The sequence below is a fragment of the Seriola dumerili genome, unplaced genomic scaffold, assembly GCF_002260705.1.
Source record: "Seriola dumerili isolate Sdu_G_001 unplaced genomic scaffold, Sdu_1.0 BDQW01000113.1, whole genome shotgun sequence".
Classification (NCBI taxonomy): Eukaryota; Metazoa; Chordata; class Actinopteri; order Carangiformes; family Carangidae; genus Seriola; species Seriola dumerili.
The window spans coordinates 806,781-827,633 of NW_019174368.1; the positions used below are offsets into that span (position 1 = coordinate 806,781).

At 41.2% G+C, this 20,853-nt stretch overlaps 2 protein-coding genes across 2 annotated transcripts; both read right to left on the reverse strand.

Annotated features, from left to right (window-relative positions):
- Window positions 1-7,325: 7,325 nt before the first annotated feature.
- On the reverse strand, window positions 7,326-15,122 carry LOC111223778 (dual specificity protein phosphatase 3-like). The gene is made up of 3 exons (XM_022748046.1): window positions 14,915-15,122; window positions 9,992-10,224; window positions 7,326-9,173 (listed from the first exon to the last, which is right to left on the reverse strand). Exons 1-3 carry the CDS (start codon window positions 15,088-15,090, stop codon window positions 8,965-8,967), a joined length of 618 nt encoding a protein of 205 aa, XP_022603767.1. The 5' UTR covers window positions 15,091-15,122; the 3' UTR covers window positions 7,326-8,964.
- Window positions 15,123-17,351: 2,229 nt separating this feature from the next.
- LOC111223677 (prolactin-like) lies at window positions 17,352-19,634 on the reverse strand. Its single transcript, XM_022747913.1, has 5 exons — window positions 19,592-19,634; window positions 18,280-18,392; window positions 17,960-18,067; window positions 17,661-17,843; window positions 17,352-17,543 (listed from the first exon to the last, which is right to left on the reverse strand). The coding sequence occupies exons 1-5, from the start codon at window positions 19,632-19,634 to the stop codon at window positions 17,352-17,354; spliced, it is 639 nt and encodes a 212-aa protein (XP_022603634.1).
- Between the last annotated feature and the right edge of the window lie 1,219 nt (window positions 19,635-20,853).

The following is a 20,853-nucleotide window of genomic DNA, read 5'->3' on the forward strand; positions in this document are numbered from 1 at the left end:
GAGAGGTGGAAGGTGTATTTGATAATGCTGGTCATGGGTTTGGGATGGGCACAGTTGTTGTTTGTCTTGTTTTCTGTGACAAATCATTCATGGCACAATCACAGAATGGCATCTCAATGGCTCAAAGCTGTTTGTGTTTGTGGCTATGTGACATTCATTTTCAGCATTATAAAATTATTTGATATCAATATGCCTACTTTGTTTCTGTCCAAGAGTTTGACAGTACACATGACTGATGGACACACACACACACACACACACACACACACACACACACACACATACACACACACACACACACAAGATAAAAAGCAAGTTAACCATGATAAAACAAACTCTAAAATATGCACACACAAATGCACATGGACAGTATTGTGAGTTTAGCGTTTCGTTACTGATTTCCAAGTAGCTCCACGTGTCACTTTTGGATGACATCAGTTTCAGCAGCATCTCAGTGTGACTTCTTTACATAATATTAATGACAAATTGTTTTTTTTATTTTTTATTAGTGAAATAGTTTGGCAAAAAAATGACAAACATAGTCTATATAAGATGATAGAGATGCTAACATACGTGTTACAAGCCATGAAAAAAACACACATAAGATAATAAGACGAATACATACTGTATACTGTATGTATATATATATATATGAATAATAGGTAAACGTGTGTGTGTGTGTGTGTGTGTTGTAGCAATAGTATCTTTATGATAATAATAACTAAGTAGTATGATACTGATGTAGCTATACTAATAATCATTATATAATCATTCAATATGCTAGGTCCCCCCCCCCTCCACAGGAGACTGTCAGGATGGGCCAGTGCAGGACCGCCCCTCCCTCAACCTTCTATCTCATTATTTTCATGATGTTATTATTGTTGTTATCATTTTTATTGTTTTTATCGTTATTATTATTATGTACACTTTATTCTGTTTTATTTTTTTGTTGTTGGTTTGTCCTGTAGTCCAGTTTGTCCATCGAAGAAGGACCTAGCTCCCTCTTTTTTTCTTTTTTTATTTGTTAACAGGGACGGAGGTCTTTCCTGCCCAATCCACCCCCGCCCCCCACCAGTGCCCCGGCATGAGGCCAGAAAGCAAGGCGGGGTCAAATATATATAAAATATTAATATTAGTTTTGTTTCGGTTCAGTACATCTGGGAGATTATTCTACTTTTGTGGAAGGTGCTGCTTAAATCAATTGAAAGCCATTGTCATTGTAACACTATATTCAAATTTTCTGTTCAATATGCTGAAGTAAGATGATGATGAGATTTTGCATTTTGTGTGAACTGACATTCCTGATGCATTTTGTTAAGTGCCACACCCGGAAAGTCTTATTCTCTCCAAATGATTGGAAGCACCAAAAGCGGTTTACTAACTTATTAATCCGCTGCTATAGCAGCCTCCTCTTTTCTGGGAGGGCTTTCCATAAGATTTCTGAACCTGGCTGCAGGGATTTGCTCCAATTCAGCCACAAGAGTATTACAGTGAGGTCAGACACTGATGTTGGGAGATCGGGCCTGACTTGCAGTTTCATTTCATTCCAAAGGTGTTTGGCTGGTGCTGGGAATCAAGAGAGTTTCCCTCCAGTTGGACCAACACAAACCATGAAAAACAGCCGCAGACCAAATGTACACAAAAGTACAGTATGTTGATACCTTGTCCATACATTTGGAAGTAATAGATTATTTGTAGAAACCAAAACTATGCTTCTCTAATAATGAAATATTGTGTAGAGAGCAAATGCATTTGCTATATTTGCACAAGCAAATATAGGTATAGCAGGTTAACTTAAAGTGATGAGGTATTTCAGTTTTAACAAAGACAGTTGGACAATTGGGACACAATTAAATGAATCTTTAAGGGAGGGAGCTGAAAAAAAGGCTCTCTCCATTCACCCCATGCATCAACCTGGTATTGCAGTGCGGCCAGGAACGATGCACCATTTGCAAATTTCCCCACTGTGAGACTAATAAAGGACTATCTTATCTCATCATCTGGGATTACAGCAGCTCTGTTAGTGCTATTTGGCCTACAGCAGCTGCAGTCTATTAGCATTTCTCCACTGCATGGTACCGACTCCCCAATGCAGCGTCATTACTATGACGACACACAAAGCTATCGTGAGGTCATCTTCAATGTGGCACACACATGAACAGTAGAGGATATCAAACGGATACCAAACAGAGAAACGTCTACGCCTCCTCAATTGATCACGGAGAGGTTTTAAAAAAGTATTGTACAATAACGAACAGGCGACAGTCACTTATCTGTTAAAAATAGCGTGTTCAGAACATCATGCTTATACAACGATGACGCAGAGGTGATGGTTCTCTCCGACCAATCATTAATTTGCAGTGTTTTGGTACCTTTTGGTATCGAGTACCAGGTGCCTTTTACTGCTTCTGCCCGATGGAAAACTAAAAAATCTGAGTAGAATCGAGTCAAGTTGAGCCGGTACCATGCGATGGAAAAGGGCTATAAGTGATAAATACTCCGGCCAACTCTGGATTTAGCATCGTGCACACTGATCTCATGTCATCGCTGTAGTTACATGTGTAAAAATGATGCTGAAACACCCCGGGCCAGGTATTATTCTTACAGGCAGCTGTGAAGGCTTCAGCTGGCCGGTCAACAGGGGCCAAACAGAAACTGTTTGCCCTGGGGCCTCTTAACTAGTCAGTTCAGCCATGCTAACCACCAAATGACAAAATAAACTGTCAAATATATTGAACATAATTATGCATATTTACTTTCCAGTTCAATTATTCAGCATGTGTATACCTCTACTATCTGCTCTATTACTTCTAATATTGCATTTAACTCCTGCAAGCCAGTGATTACCTTCAGTTGTGGCTTTAGCAGGTGTTACATTATGCAGCCATTGCATTAGCAGTTTCCACAGAGAAGAGTACAGTAAGAATAACAACACTGTGAACCCATCAGCGGCGACTTGTGTAGTCAAACATCTGTCAAGTTCGATTAAATGTGCAATTACCGAGAAAATAACGGTCTTTTCCATTCAGACACAGTTTCAGTCAAGAATCAGGCACAGCTGAATGAATGAAGAGGCTAAATCATTAAGTGTGGTATTCTTTCTTATTATACTGGAGTTGAAGCAGGGTCATAAATTCATTCTGTCCACTGATGTTAGTAAAACCCGTGTGTTAGTAAAACAGGCCCTTCTCAGCACTTCAGGTTGCCGTCAGCTGACACAACCAATCCTACAGGCTGTTGTCAGTGTTGCTCGGTAAAACCCAGTCTGCTGTAACTGAGTTGTTAAACCAGGTACGTGACACACACATCAAAAGTGATTTGATAGATTAAATTAGTCCACATTTAATTTGATTTTATATCAAAGACATCTTTCTTCCTGAATCCAAATCCCCTTGTATGTTCCATCTACGTATGTGGAATTAAAAGCCATTAGCAGTATTGCAGCGTGACATACAATCATACTGCACGTGCACAGGCTGAACGGATATCTGTGATGCACTTATGCTAAATCTGGAAACAAACTACTAAATTATTACGAAGTGCGAGACTCATGAAAGCCAGTCGATGTCAAATTTGTTTTAGGGTTGTTGTGGAGGAGATGATGTAACAATGAGCAGCTTTGCTCTCCACCAATCCGAAGTCCTTCACACACACACACACAGACGCACACGCACACACACACACACACACACACACTATCCATGTCAGTCTGCGGCATGTCTGCTCTGTACCAGCTGTGCCCTTCTGTGTTTTTTGGAGGGGAAGGAGGGGGTGGTAGTGTATGTGTGTGTGTGTGTGTATATGTGTGTGTGTGTGCATCTGTGTGTGTGTGTGTGTGTGTGTGTGTGTGAGACACACATACACACAAACACACACACACCCTCTTACACAGACACAGATTGACAGACTGGGACATCCATTACAGATTTTTCCCCTCAACTAAAGGAAAAGTGCTCCCAGCGAGCCTCTAAAATAGAACAGTGTATTTTGATGATGATGCTCATATTCACAGACATAACTTATAATATTTTTTGCTCAGTTTGTAAATTCCTAGAAGAACACATGCTCACTTTCACACACATGATTCATGAACACGTGTTGCTGTTTTCAGTGCATATGACTCGATTACATAACACGTTTTATCATCATGTTCTGAGATCAATATTTTCTGATGTAAAATCCATGTTGGGACAAAAACTCATTATCTGTCAAAATGCTAAACAATGATGTTTTTTCTTTTAACCTCTTAGGATCCAGTTTTCCCCTTCGAGTGAAAGTTCGGTTGAAATGCACTTATTTTCTTTCTTGCTGAGAGTTATATATGAAAATCAGTACCACTCTCATGTCTGTACAGTAAATATGAAACTAATGTCAACAGCTAGTTAGCTTAGCGTAGCACAAAGACTGGAAACTGGGGCAAACAGGGGGCCTGGCTCTGTCCAAAAGTAACAAAATCCAACCATCACGATTTATAAAAGCTTAAAGGATATCATGGGTATACTAGAAACAGGAAATGCTAAAGCTAATTTGGCAGACTTTTAATGGCACCAGTTTGCCAAAATGTAAAGTATAGGCCAAAAAACAGGGCTCAAAAGAGAACACCATTACCTTCCCGTAGCTGACATTGTAACAGCACATTTGAGAATCTTTTATGGGGTCTTGTTCTGATGGTTTTATTTTTTGCCCAAGTAAGCCTACATGTTGACGTTAGCTTACACGTTAGCATCATCATTTTTTGCCTTACTCTTGTTTCCACACAGAAGTCAAATAAAGAAAAGTAGTAGAACAAGTATCTCTTCCAGTGGAAATAACTTTGCCCGCAGGAGGTAGAGCAGGTTGTCGGTTCGATTCCCGGCTTCTCCAGTCCGCATTTCAAAGTATCCTTGGGCAAGATACTGAACCCCACAAAGCCCCCGATGTGTTATTAGTGTGTGAATGTGTAGGAAATAGCGCTGTGTGAAAGTGGGTGAATGTGGCTTCCATTGTAAAACGCTTTGAGTGGTCAATAGGACTAGAAAAGTGCCATATAAGTGCGGCCCATTTACCACTTTAGAATATAAGCACATCGCTGCGGATGGGATTTATATTACAGGAGGACAAGTGAGTTCACAGAAAAACAGAAGGTAATTATATGTAATTATAACTGAGGTGGGGGTGGAAGAAAACAGACACACACACACACACACACACACACAGGGGGATGAAAATCACTGACTAAGGCAGGTGATATTAAAATCACACACCTTCCCCGGGGAAATAAATCCAGTCCGAATGGGGCGTAAGTGATGTAGACTTACTGTCATCTTTACAAAAGGTCAAGATGTACCTCATTGTATTTTCATCGGTTCCATCCTTTTCAAAACTTACAGTGTGAGTGGAGCAGAAGTGCACAAGAAGCTAGCCACATATGAGAAGTGTAACTCATTCATATTTGTGCTTTTTAGCCACACTGGGTACGTGCTGTTGGTTATTTGGTTGGTTCACCACTATTACATGCAACTGCCATGAAATCTGAAGAGGAAGAATTAGCTTCAAAACTTCAGTACGATATGATATGTTCTGGTTAGTGTTGGACAGTGTTTGTGTACAGAGCGGGAGTTTGCAAGGACTGATGCACTGGTGTGGTCAGTTACATTTAAGAGTCTAAAAATGGATCTACCTGTTGGAAATAAATTGTTTCAAGTACTGAGGCCCATTCATACTTCACCACACACATGCATCAGATTCCCCTCAAAACACATGGCTGCCCCTCCCCCATGGATTCATTCATGCAGACGGGTGTTATGTAAGGGAGTTACCCTCCTCTCCCAGCAGATATGTCCTTGTATCAACTCCATGCGTCACGCCAGGACAGAGATGAAGAGCGAGACAGACAGACAGACAGACAGACAGACAGACAGATGGGGAGGGAGATAGAGAGCATGAACACAGATGAGAGGGCAAAAGAGGCAGAAGAAGACAAGGAGCTGAGAAAACATCAGGGAGAGAGAGAGAGAGAGAGAGAGGCCCTGCCATGGAGCTCAACTTCCAAAACCTGTGGAATGCACACACACACACACACACACACACACACGTTTAATAAGAGAGGAGGAGGTGCCCATTAAAAGGCCACTGGCAGGATAATAGGGATTTAGTGGGGGAAGCAAAAAGGAAGCGACGAAGGGAGAGTACTACTGGTACAAGCAGTGTTTGCTTTGTTTTGATAGTGAATCAGCTACATGTTGAGGATGTTGATCATTTTAATCAGATTAAGTTGCAAATTGTACAAATTGAGCATTTGATATAAATCAGAGGACAACACGAGCAACATTGTTGTTTTTGCCATCGTTATCACTTTGCATTACACTCAATCTTAAAATCAGATAATTTAAGATAAATATTGTTTTATAACTGAATGTACTGTGACGGTCATGACAAATATAATGAATGGTGGATACGGCTTATACTATAGATTATATTTATTTATAATTATACTGTAATATACATAAGATATATAAACTTGTCAGGTAAAGTTGCATGTGTCTAAAAACTTTAATGTCCCCCTCCAGTCAAAATGTCTTTTTGATGATGTGTGTGCAGAGTGACACTAGGAAGTTTCTCTGTGCTCATCTTAAATCTCAGATGTGTGTGACACAAGATTTTGTGACATCACAATATGTTTGGAAGTCAAACACGGCCCGGGATGCAGCTTATACAAGTCAAGCCCCCCCGGTTGGGAGTCAGACTTAACCGCTACGCTGCCCCATGATGTGGAAATCGCTGAAGCCTCCTGTGCACTGAGGTCGTTAAAGTGAAGTAGGAGGCATCTAGTGTCCAGCTGTTAAACCTTTGAAAGACTATTTTATTTTATTTCTTTAACATACACACATTCTGGATTTTATTTCATTTATTTATTTTAGTTTTTTGATGGAGCATAATTTTTAACAAGGCAAATTCTTGTATTGAATATACATGTCTGCAGTATTTTTATATGTCTCACAACATGTCTAGAGGTGATCTAGAAGTTTTATTCAACTGTTAGTATGGTAACAGTAGCTGTAGCAGTAGTGGCAGCTTCTAATAATTTTACAATATTGTGATGCCGATGGGAACCATGGTACGACTGCAGAAGTCCTACTACCCCCTCTACAGGACAGAGTGATTACTACCTATTCATCTGTCATTCAGTGCATTATGTGTTATATCCTCAGAGCTACAGGATTAGTCTTGTGTAATATGAGTGATCAGTGTTCAATGATTTGTTGTGAGAAACTCTTCAAGAAACTCAGCCGTGTCATTTTTCAGTTTATTTCTGAATGTATGAAAAGAGCAACAACAATCACCAGTGTCATTGGATAAAGTGCACTTCATATAAGCAGTGTCATCATCTTGAGACTCAATGAAAGCCTACTGACGCGACCAACTACATTACATCCTACTAGGTAATGCACACAATGATTCAAAAGTCACAGGCTCAATAATGCACATTGTGACATACTGTGTAATGCACATTGAATAATGCACACTATGAATACGCATACTGTAATACACAGCTGTGCTAACAAAGGAATATAAACGACTCTTTGGCTCACATACATATTACAAAGCATGCAATATAAAACTGCCTATACTCAGACAAAAACACACACTAATGTGCAAAAATGTGTCGACTCTGAAGTGATCCTACATGTTGAGGTTACTAGCAAACACACATTGTGGCAGTGTTTAAATTACAATCAGAGGTTTCACTCGTGTGGTCACAGGTCATCGACCCTCAGCAGCTACGGCAGGCCGTGAGTGAAGAATATTACCATTATCCAGACGTTTAGTTCCACGTTCGGGGAAATACACTTATTTTACAGTCTTTGTTCTAATGAAATTAGCAAGTTAGCATAGAACAAAAGACGCGATAGAGACGAGATTGGCATTGGCGTTGCTTTCCATCTCTGGAGACAGCTCTTGGTTGAGTAAAGGAATGAGGTTAGATGCTGAACTCACAACGTTTCTTCTAGACTGGTAAGTAAACAGCTGTTAACATTAGCAACGTTAGCAATGTACAAATAGCAAAACTTTCATTAGCTCCTTTAATCTTCTCCGTCTTTTTACTGTATCTAACGCTCAGCAAAAAAGCAAATAAGTACATTTCCTAAAATGTCCCAAAATAGTGTTTGATTCCTATAAAGCCCAGCTTGACAAAATTTTGACTGAGAAATATTTCTGAGGCAGGTTTCTAGATACGAGTGCAATATGGGTCAAAGGTTGTGCTTTTTTCTAAAACATGCTAAACATATTAGACAAGAAAATATTTCAATATCATCCTGTGGTACCCTGAACATCTGATCGGGTATGAAAAATCACAGTGTCCACTTGAGATCCCCTCTGGGAAACGGCTGGGACGGAGAGATTTGGCAGTGTTTGCAGGAGTGAGACCAAGACAAAGGGCACAATGCCAGGAGGGAGGAAGAGGAGGGAAAGGACGCTGGATGAGAAAAGGCGGTGACAGTATCACATTAGTTACACTATTTTTTCCCCTAAATGAGTGTATTTAAATGCACATTAACATTCCCTTTATTCTTCTCTTGAAAAGTGATCAGCAGAAAAACACACCAATCCATACAGAATGTAAAAAATATAATTATTAAAGGCCATTTAGACCTGAAACAAGATGAATCTAATATTTAGAATGTAAGTGAGACTATGTAAACACAGCTAGTGAATGCAGTGTACCTGGATTTACACATTACAATGAGTCAGTGTGCCTCTCTGATTAAAACACTCTATGTATTATTTTGTACTATACATACAGTCAGTGCTGTCAACCTTCGTCTAAGAGAAAACGTTTTTCATTTTCCACTCCCCTCCCTTCCAGAACAATCACAGACCTGCGGCTTGTTGAAGCTGTCGAGCAAGTGAAACAAAGTGATGTGCAATTAAGCCATACATTTGCTCTCTCTTACAGACAATCCGTCTGCCTCGCCGCGTGCCTCACTTGTTCCAGAGCTTTCCCTCAGCAGCCAGCCTCTGGCTGAGCCGACAGAGCTGCCGAAGGAAGCCGTCGTTGGGTCCGATTTCTCTTTTCTGCCGCACCATGGCCAGAGCGGTGTGGACGTCCATGTTCTGGCGAAGCATCAGGTAGGCTATGACTAAGGTTGGCGAGCGGCTGTAGCCTTCCCTGCAATGAACGTACACTTTACCTGCAGGGGAGAAGAGAAAAGCAGATGTTCCAGTTTGATCCAAATCACAAGAGTGGTGTCTGACATATTATGTTTTGGCCACCTTAGGGAAGTGGAAAATCTAAAATGAATTATTTTACTTTACATAAAACTATTTGTTGACAAGCAGAGGTGCACCATCAGGAGAAGTAAACTAGGTAAATGCTTGGGGCCCCCAAAGGGTAAAAGGGCCCCTGAAGGCCCCTCATATTGGCACATTTTGCAATGACAACCCCTTAAACTCTTGACTTCTTCGCCTGGGGCCCCCCAGAGTCAGGGATCACCACTGTTGACGAGTTGATATTTTTTGTTGGTGGTGTATTTCAGTGTTTTCCACTGATAACAGCTGCTCATTGCTGCTAGAAACAAGCTTGATGAGAGTGGAGTGTGAGCCTGAAACAATGAGCTCAAACACTGTAGGTTGAAAACTTCTGTAGAGCCGATGTAACCATCAGACTCAAATTATAATCATCTTTGGTCTCGTCATTTCAAACACAGCCTTTGTCATGATTACACAGTCATTTGATCCATTGTTTCTAATTAGTGCAGCTTTAATATTGACCTTCAGGTAAAGCCCCTGATCAGGACAATTAGCATGTCTCAAAGTGGTGTCATCATCAGATCAATTAGTTTTTCACGAGCCTGCTTGAAGTCACAGAAAAGATCAAACTTGGAAGGGTTGTGTGTAATCTTCAGAGGTTTTCATATATCACATACTATGAGAAAAGGATGACTCTACATTTCACACATAAAAACAGGATTTCAGCTTCAGTTCATCTCAGCTCTGTTAACCCTCTGACCTTTTCCATTTTTGTATGCCAGCGCCTTCTCGATGAAGTCTGCCGCCTCTTCGAAGTAAACGCTGATGTCGAAGTGGTCGGTGTCGCTGGCTGGTATCCCGTGGTAGATGACGCCCGTGCCAGCGTAGAACTCGTTGTTGGTGTTGACGTGCATGAAGGAGTTTCCCTCCGCTGCGTTCAGGATGTGGGTGACGCCCAGACGCTTCAGACGCATCACGTTCGTCGCCACAAACCTGCATCAGGTTAGTAAGAAAAACAAACACATGCTGAGAAGCTTATTTCGCACGCACCACTGATGCTAACCTGATGTCAAGCAAAATACCTGTTGACCGTTTCTGTGTTCGGACTAAAGGCTGACTACTCTTCCTGGATCTATTTACCAGTCTCTGTAAAATTTCTGATTCTGTGTAAAATTCTTTTCTTCAGCATCGTGAACAATAGAATTTGTGCTGTTTAATGAGATAACTCAAGAACCACAAAACCAATTGTCAAGGTTTCTGAGCTGTTTTGGAGGAGAAAGGCACGAGGTAAATCACAATTTTGCTTAAAGGTCTCACATTTTACACTTTTGTAGTGTTTTATTTGAAGTGTTGAACCATTAGACACTGCTACGACACACTGCTGCGGAAGTGGGAAATGAACATTTTACATTGAGAAATTAGTTGATTAAACTGCTGACGTCTATGTGACTCTCAGTGTTGAGAGAGGACAGTCCTTTCAGACAACAACCACGCTCATTTCCTCTCTTCCATGCGACATGAATTAAAGAGATATGATTGATCACATCGTGTCTGTGCAACAGCTGCTGACTGGGTTGATTCAATCAGTCATACATTCAGATGTTGATCACGCCTCCCTCAGTACAATGGCCCTTTAATGTCGACTCTCAGTTGACTGTCAGCTGACTCTCATCCGCCTACGTCACAGTGTAAACACAGAGAGTCACAGAGGCATCACCAATTTAATACACTGATTACTCAATCTCCCACACCTGTCTCTCTTTCTTCCCCCTCAACCTCCCTCACACGCTCCTGCATTTTCAGGCACCTCTCCAGATGTTATTCCACATCTGCCCACCAGTTGCTCTCAGAGAGTTTGCCAAAGACCTCACCTGCACCTTATTACCCATTAGCCCCACAGTATTTAAACCTGCCCCGTTACAAGAGTCACTTGCCAGATTGTCCTCCTGCCTGTCCCCCATCCAGATTCTGCTGGATGCTCATTGCCTGTGCTTTTTGACCTGCTACCTGTTGCCTTAGCTCTGTTGGATTTGTTTGAGTCCTGACACCACTTTCTCATTACCATCCTTTAAGCCTGTTCAGCAAAATGCTTTTCTTCACATGGAATTACTGTGTCTTTTGAGAGCTAAATATGAACAAGACTAGGTCAAAACCTAATATATGTCTGGACCTCTGTCTGGGATCCATAATAGTTAAACCATTATTTACCTCAACTCCAGAACGTGACAGATTTTTATTAGAGGAAGGTCTTTATGTCTAACAAGCTCTGTTTGATATGTAGAGTTGGTCATGGCCTGTGGTGTTAAAGTTACGTGATAAAACAAGCTCATCGCTTCCTGTAACCATTTCAAGTAAAAAGTCCTCCTCCGTTTTAATGGGCAGAAACCCTTTATGTGTTAACCGCACTTTTATTGCTGTGCTGCTATAAGCATGTTGTCTCATTTCCTGTTGCTAGTGTTTCTGTTGTTTACATGTCATTCAGATCTGCTAGTTTCTTTAGCAGTTAGCGATGACTTCTCTCTCTCCCTCCCTCTCTCCTGGTCTCTCTGCCCGCTGTCTGATACATGTAATGTAACAAAGGCGAGGCTCAGTGTATTGGAAGCGCTCCTCCGCTTCCCTGCAGTTCGCTAGCAGCCAGGAAACCAGAGAAGCTCAGTAGACTGCACATAAGGAGGCGTAGCCCTGCTTGGCATCCATACACGGTCCAGTCATGTACCAGGTTTATACCTAGTCTTGTTTCAAAAAAAGCCTCTAAATCTAGCGACAACGTGCCAAGTTGGCAACACTGCAGGCTGTAAACACCGCCCTAATGGAACCTGTTTGCAGGTTGTCAGTCAGTCAGTCAGTCAGTCAGTCAGTCAGTCAGTCAGGGACACTCCAGATCATACAGCTGGCCCTGCTGTTGCAATCTAGCCAAAGATGTATTTAATAGCCAAGACACACTGTGCAATTAAATAATAATAATCCCTAAAAAGAAGAGCTGTTTCATTATTAATCCACATTGCCTGTGTAGAGGGAATTTCATGAAGCGATGAAGCATACTTGATAAAAAACATCTGTGATTAGTTACTGTTTACAGGGATGTGAACAGGGATTACTTGATTTGATCCACCAGAGCAGCCACCGATCAAATTACCAAATTACACTGCAAATAAATGGTGATCCTGATAATTACACATGTGAAGCTGCAGAGAGCAAACTGTGGGACTATAATTCAGCTGCTAATGAAACTGTGTCACAGTAAACTAAATTTAGAAACAAATCTGTATTCAGACTGTCTGCATTTCCCTTTCCACCCACATCTAGCCTGGTTATTATATTGTGTGTGTATATAGCGATTATTTTTTTATAGTCACACCAAATGTCACTATATAATGATAATTTCTTTATAATTTATTGCATATTTCTTTATATTTTCCTTATTTATAATTTGCTTTATTTCTTAATAGCAGAGTGCATTATATAACACTGTTGATACAAGCTTTGACTAAGTGTCAGTTTTGGTGTGCCTTGGAATTGAGAATTCATTTTCCATTTTCCTTTCTCTGTCATACAAAAGCTCTGCTGCGTCTCACTGTGAACCTCTGGGACTGCTCCCGCCTTTTAGATGTAGAGACCTAAAAATAGAGTCGATGCACACTGGTGCTGATACTGAATGCAACATCTCGCCTCCACAAAAAGGGGAACAAGGACAGAAACATTGAAAAAAAAAAACACCATCTCAGATGGGATGATCTGTGTTTGCATACTTTCTTGTCTCGGCTCCTCAGCGCTGTGTTGATGCACTTGTGGGTTCTAACCTATTTTTGTGAAGTCATTTGCACTGAAAAAAACAAAGTGTTTCTGCTCCGTCCATTATGACTCCTTCAGGAAGGCGGGCAGATGAATGGAGGCACGCTCCTGAAATACACTGCTCTGACTCACTGTGCTGAAAAAAAAAAAAAACATCTTAGAGCTTGTGTTTTAAAGCTTTCAGATCTAACCATTTAAAATTTAGATGAACGTTTTGCTTACAAGCCTGGAATATACAGTTCCCAAACAGACATTCTGTAGGCTATGTCAAGTGCTGTGAACAAAAAATCATTTTGTGTGCAGTAATCTGGATGATTTTGAACAAGCTCAGTCAGGAAATGTTGTGTTTGCCTTTATAGTCCTGAAAGAGTTTATTATGCAAGAGTATCATCTTTATCATGGGCAACACTGTTTGATGGTGTTGCATTTTAAGTTAAAGTGATTTCCAGCTTTACTGGTAACCTGGTGCACATTATAGGTGCTAATGCTACAATAAATGGATATATATGTGTTTCTTTCCGAATTGAGGAATCAGTAATGTTATTTACAGAGACTGAGATATAGGGCATGCCATTTAAATTCCACAGGAGACTGGCAGGTGAAGCACAAGCTATTTTCAACTCCTCTGTACCTGCCAGCTTCTGTTTCTGCTCTATTTTGCCTTTTGATAACACTCCTCCACCTCCTCAAAAATTCAACAAGCCCTGTACGCCTCTCTCAGCAGACAGTCAACCCAACGGGGAAATAAAACTGCTGTTTAAAAAGAAAAAAAAATACTTAAAAAAGAAATTAAATTATTTTTATTTTAATTTTAATTTTTTTTTTTTTTTTTTAACTGGAGACCATGTTGCAATGGGGAGACTCATGGGGGTCAGACCACACCCATCACTTCGACCTCAACTACACACATAGACAGATAAACACCTGCTACACACACACACACACACACACNAGAGACTGAGATATAGGGCATGCCATTTAAATTCCACAGGAGACTGGCAGGTGAAGCACAAGCTATTTTCAACTCCTCTGTACCTGCCAGCTTCTGTTTCTGCTCTATTTTGCCTTTTGATAACACTCCTCCACCTCCTCAAAAATTCAACAAGCCCTGTACGCCTCTCTCAGCAGACAGTCAACCCAACAGGGAAATAAAACTACTGTTTAAAAAGAAAAAAAAAATACTTAAAAAAGAAATTAAATTATTTTAATTTTAATTTTAATTTTAATTTTTTTTTTTTTTTTAAACTGGAGACCATGTTGCAATGGGGAGACTCATGGGGGTCAGACCACACCCATCACTTCGACCTCAACTACACACATAGACAGATAAACACCTGCTACACACACACACACACACACACAGGGTGAAAACAATAGGCCAGTACTGGCCACGACTAACAACAGTCACTCTGTAGTGGCTGATAAATATAAGCTATATGAGAGATTACAGTGGCTAATTATGGTACAATAGTGAGTCCATACTGACCTTATTCTAAGTCATGGTTTTCATTCTCCTGAATACTTCTAGATTATTCCTAAACACATGCAGAAGCCTGTCACATTCTTGCAAACACACACACTGGAAGTTACTCTATTTTCTTTCCATCTTTTGTGGTATAATGATATTATGATATCCATGTGCTGAGTCATAATATTGCTGGAAATGTGTAAAATCACAGTATCGCCACAGTAATAGAATAAAACAGAGGAATAAGAGGAAGAATTGGGTCATTAAACTTGAATGTATTGTTTTATTTCCGTCATATTAGAGGAATACTGATTCCGTGTCCGCTGCACGACTTGAATTAGAGGGAGACACGTTAACTGTAATGTAAAATATCCCTAAGTGGAAAAATTGGGGGTTATTACAATGATTTCAACAATGACTCACGCATTGCCGACGTAAATCCTCGGGTAAACCTCGTGGAAGTGTTTGGTCGGCCAGCTGTAGAAGCCGCTGTCGTCTGTCAACAGATCATTGAGCTGCTGGAGAGACACCTCGAAGCTCGACATGTCGAGTCGGTCCGGAGCCGCTGCCTTCACCTGTTGGTTGTGTTTGTTCTTCATACCCGAAGACCGAGCTGACACCTCCGGCAAACACACAGAGGAGGAGGAGGAGGAGGAGGAGGAAGGTGGTGAAGGTGGCGGACAGGTGTCGGTTTACCAGGCGGGAGACCGGTGGAGGGCTGCTCCGCTCTGAGTGGCCTCCAGCGCGCCTCTGAACACCGAGCTGCTCGGTGGTGGGAAAACCAAACCCACATCCAGGGCCGGTCATGGCTTTTTGGGGGGCTTAGGTCGGTGGTTCCCATCCAGGGGGTCCAGAGATCATTACAGAGAAAAGACAAACATTACATATCTTCACACAAGGGTGCATATAGAAGCCCTGAGTGGCTAAGTTAATAAAAATAACGAGACCCCTACCGAAGCCTTAGCCAATTGAAAAACATTTCTACCCAAAAGAGCAGTAATGTTACATAACATGCTAACAGAGTCAGTCTGAATGTGCAAAAGTGTGTTTCCAAATCTTAAGACCATTAATTCAAGTACTCTCGCCATGATGTTAAATGAGAAAATACTATTTATAAAGACTAACATACTATTTTGAGCCGTTTTTCCTTAGAACAGGACAATTTTCACATGTCCGTATTAAACAACTTGACATTTGTACCTAAAATATCACCAATACATGTAATATTTTTTATCAAACCTTTATTATTGTCAGGATCATATGTGTGTCCATATTTACATAAGTTTTTTTTTTTTTAATAAAAATATACTTTTTTGTAAAAATGTAATAATTCGTGTGTGTCTCATTTTGATTTATCGCCCCGTCACATCAACATGTTTTGTCTATAAACAATGTGCTGTTGCTTTAACCGACATCACAAAGAGGTTCATTGTTTATTTCATTTCATCATTCATTATTATCTGTCATCCATTAAAAGGTCTTGATCTGTTAGGTGACGATTGATTATCTTTGTCTCCGCCTACGTTGTCTGGCGGGAAAAATCGGCGGTAGTTCCTGTTGTTGTGTTGTGCTCGGAATAAACGGATGACCGAGAAAACCGCACTCGTGATTTTGTTTAACGACTTTTCTGCCCATTTACGGACGAGTGTAACACATACAGTGTATTTCAGGTGAGCTCCCCTTTACCTTTACACACACGTGGTATCATTTAGTTTAAATCACCTTGGTTCGGATTTATTGACTGATAAAATGAACAGAATTTCTCATTTAGATCTGACATATAGAGATGAGACAGTTTACCAGTAAAGGCGCGGAGGAGCCCAGTCCAGCTCCAGTGAGGCTGATCACCTGAGGAAGAGGAGGAGGGACGATGAGGAGGCCTCCACAGGGAAGAGATGGAGGAGGAGTCTGGATGGAGGAGTATGGTGAACTTACACTCACCAGTAGCATTAACACTCGGGACCCTTTCTGTTGATGCTTCAGAGAGAAGCACCCATCGCTCTCACTGGGTGCCTCAGCACCGTCACAGTTCACGGTGCGCTACCATTAAAATGTGAAATGATAAATGACATGAAGAACTTAACTGTGCCAGAGAGGATTTTTATTGATATGCAGATTTAAAGAAATATTGCGTTCATAATGCTTTTCAGGAAAAAGTGATATTAAAATCAAATGTGCAAATGCCGCAGTTTGTCATCAGTCAAGCTGGCGGTCGAATTAGGAAGAGAGAGTCGTTCTCCAAACAGCCGTGCAGAGAAGCTGGCGGCGCTGATTGCATGTGTCGCAGCCCAGCTGAACTCTCCAAAGTCGAACCGCGAGCAAAGCTGCTTTGGCAGCTCGGCTTTGAGAGGATACTGCTTCAATCAAGGGAAACGAACAAAGAGGAGTCACAGGTAACAGATAACACACGGTTTGAGACCGCAGTACGGTCAGCGGATGATGCCAGACCAGCTGGAATCATCTCAGGGAAGTGTGTGAGCCATGCTTTGACCTCCAGACAATCTACAGTGTAAGGCTTTAAAGCTTACTGGGCTGCTCACTGATCTACCTGTCATTACTTAACCTGTTTAACCTCTGACTGATGATCTCAGATGAAAGCAGCTTTAGCAACTTAACACGGGAAATGTTTCATCATTAAAAGCTAGAATCAATGTTTTGTGCACTGTGATGACTGAGAGGGGTCATGCCAAACAACATGTGATTTCCTGTGTGCACCATGTAACTCCCCCTTGTCTTCACCTCCTGAAAGCTCATAATATCTGCTACTTAGCCATTAGGATATCAGCTCAGATTCCTACAGCGTGCTAATCTACAGTCGGTAGGCGATACAAGCTTTCAGAAAAATCTCCCGTCAGAGTCGTTAGCACATCTGGGGATGCATCTTTGCCGCCCGGCAGCGCAGGACTTTCAGGAAGCTGTCAATCTTGTGGGAGTCCCGTCGGAAGCAGGACAGCAGGAAGTGGAAGTTGATCAGTTTGGAAATCCTGTCCTGGCCGATGTCATTGCCTCTCCTGTAGGGCAGAAATGAGATGGTCTGAGCCGCTGGACCCATCTGGGAGAGAAGGGAGTCGGGGAGAGTGGGAGGGAGGGTTGGGAAAGAAAACATTAACATTTTTTAAATACAGTACAGTACCATGGAAATGCATTTTTTCAAGCCAGATTTGCACACCTTGCTAGACAGGATATCCAGGCCGTCTCCCAGGCTCTTGGAGTGCTCCTGCATCTCCTGGATCTTGTTGAATATGCTGCTTTGTGCCGGGTGAGGCAGCGTGTTAGCAGAGGAGGACAGGACCACCAGGGGGTCGATCCAGGCTTGGAGCAGAGAGCGAACCAGTGACAACAGGTCTGCCTCCTGGAGGAAGAGAGCGGTAAAGTGAGACATCGCTGAAACAAACTAAAGCAAAGAACAAAGGAGACGGGAGAAAAAAAAAAAAAAAAAAAAAAAAAAGAGAGATAACAGTAACTCACTGATATTTGAAGAGCCTGCGCTTTGTCATTGGGTGTCTGTAGAGAGGAGGTGTGGCACATTGAGGGCCGGGGCGTGATCACCCGACCTATGGGAGGGAAGTGAGAGTCCTGGGAGGGACAGAGGAGGGCTGTTGTTTGAACTGTATTAATTAGCTTGACAGAAAAACATGTTTTCACCTTGATGGAGAGAAAAACTTCAAAATTTTGCACATTGATTTTCATACATTGATTGATGAGATCTAATAGAATGAAACCATTAGTATAGGTGCTTCTGACACACACACACACACACACACACACTGACACACACAGGTACCGACCAGCTCTTTGGTGAGTGTCGTGCTGAGGGAGTGCAGTGTGTCAGAGCGCTGAGAGGCTCGGTCGAGCAGGTCAGTGACGGGGACGGCACTGCACGACGCCACCATGTACAGCGCTGTGGAGTCGTGGGAAAGTGATTTAAATTTTGATTTAAATGTAAACGTGTGCATGGACAGTGGGACAGGTCGGCCTCCTGCAACCAGCAGCAAGAACAGACTGCAGCCTGATATTTCAGTATGTTTATACCTTTCTTCAAGATACTGAATGTTTTCTGAGGGATTTAATGAATTACTAACAGTTGATGAATGAATGAATGGATGAATTTGTTAGATGAAAACTGAAATACTACAGCATTGAATGATAGCTCAACCAAAACTGGATTTCTGAGGCTGATACCAATATCAATATTTTATACTTTTAAAAATTTTTGGCATTTTTCTTCTACAGTTTTTATTTATTTACCAGCAGACATATAAAGCTATTACCAGTGTCCTATGTGATGAGCTAATATCTACAGATATAACAGCCGAGGTGATTCATCGGTAGAGCTCTAGTATGTACAAAATATTCAAAATCTCTGATTTGACTAGTAGAGCATTTTGATGAAATATTTTTCACTGAACCGTAAGAGGTGTACAAACATTTGTGTTTTTCATTTATTAGATATTAATCCAACCCTACGAAGCCAGATACATTTCTTATTATTTTAACGTCAGACGCTCAGCTTGAGAACAGGCAAGGCAGGCAACTCCTCGGGGCCCCAGGCTGTTAGAGGGCCGACAAACTTTACCCCCCAGCAGTGTCTCAAAATGCAGCTTCCTCCCCCTTAAACAACCAATGAACGATTTGCGACACCTCAGACACCTCGGACGCAGAAGTGTTCCCAACTATTTTCAGTGAAGCCTGAACATGCATACAATAAAAAAAAATGTATTAAAAAAAACAAAAGATAATTAAAATAAACAGAGATCAACTATCTGGTCTTATAATGTGGGTTATTTAAATTGTGACAACGTTGAAGTCATTAAGTTATTCATTTAAGTCTTTATTGTTCTTTACATCTATATTTTGAAAAATACAAGGTCTTTTATGTTTATGTAATAACGGAACAAAAAATGTTTAGATTTCAAACATTTTTCTTTGGTGTCAGATTATTTAATACATAATTGTGATGAATGCTGATTGGAGGGGCCCCGTGCCATTTTTTTGCCTATAGGGCCCCAACAGACTCTAGATTCACCACTGTTCAGTGTAACACACAGAACTGTAACGATCGGAGACATTTCAACCTTTCAAGAAAAAAACTCATCTCACCCGTCATCAAGAGTTTGCTTCCAGTGGTTCTTCTGTGGGCCATCTCTGCTCCTGTTTCTTGCCTCTTTCCCGTCGCTGTTTCATCCTCTTGCTGCGTTTCACCTCCACTTTATAGCTGCTCTGCTCCAACACGCTGGTTATGCAGCAGTTACAGCGACTGTGCGCTAATTGTCTGGATCTAGTTTGGTCCAGTTCGTAATGAGAAACATGGTCAAGGAGATTTGAATGGATGCAACAGGATGGAGTTTGTGTGTGTGTGTGTGTGTGTGTGTGTGTGTGTGTGTGTGTGTGTGTGTGGGGGTGTGTGGAAAAAGTTCCTTCCACATCTTAATTGGGGGGATGAATAAAAACACTGATGTCCACACAGTGTTTTGTAATAACTCTGCGACACAGATCTTAATTCATTACAACGTCATGTGAAGGTTAAATTACTGATGACCACGTAAGTCTGTAAGTCACCTGCTCTCTTCATGTGGCTGCACGTTAACCCACCTGCCAAACTCTAATCTATGTTCCACACTGAGATCAGACACGTTTCTTTGTCTTTACAGACTTCTTTCATTGCGGTTTGATTGTGCTGTGTTGGTTTTTAGATGTTTTAGACTGACTTTAGTATCTGTTCTGTTGTGTAACCATCTATTTCTATGACTCCCCCTCAGACTCCATCTGTCTTTGAGGGTGTAACCTGTAGACAACCCAGCGTATAAAGGCTGGATATCTACTGTATCTAACTCTGAATTATTACAGGACGGACCTTTACCTCTCCTGGTGTGTATAAATAAATCCATTGTACAGTTATTCTGTTTTAGCGTCCACAGATAATCCTGCAGCGCACCGTGCAGCGTATAACAGCATCCACTCGTTTCATGTTGTATAATATTTTACTGAGCAATGTCGTTCACTGTTTATTCAGTATACTGTTGAAGTCATGGTCCTACTTATTGGATACTTATAGGATTTGTGTTTTGTTGACATTGGCTGTGCCTCCTCATTGTTTGGGATCCCAGAGACAACACTGCAGCATGTGTAAAAATACAATGAGTTTAACTTTTTTCCCCCTTCGTTTTTCTTATGAGATATTAAAACCTAATATGTAGTTTTTAGTTTTATTTATTTTTTCACAATTTAAAATACACAGAAAAACGACAAAGTAAACAAAAAGCATTCAGTGCAGGGAGAGACAGAACGCCCAGTGGGCTTATTTAAAGTAATGTTGAAATATCTCAAAATGATTAAAAAATACAAAATGAACATACAAGAAA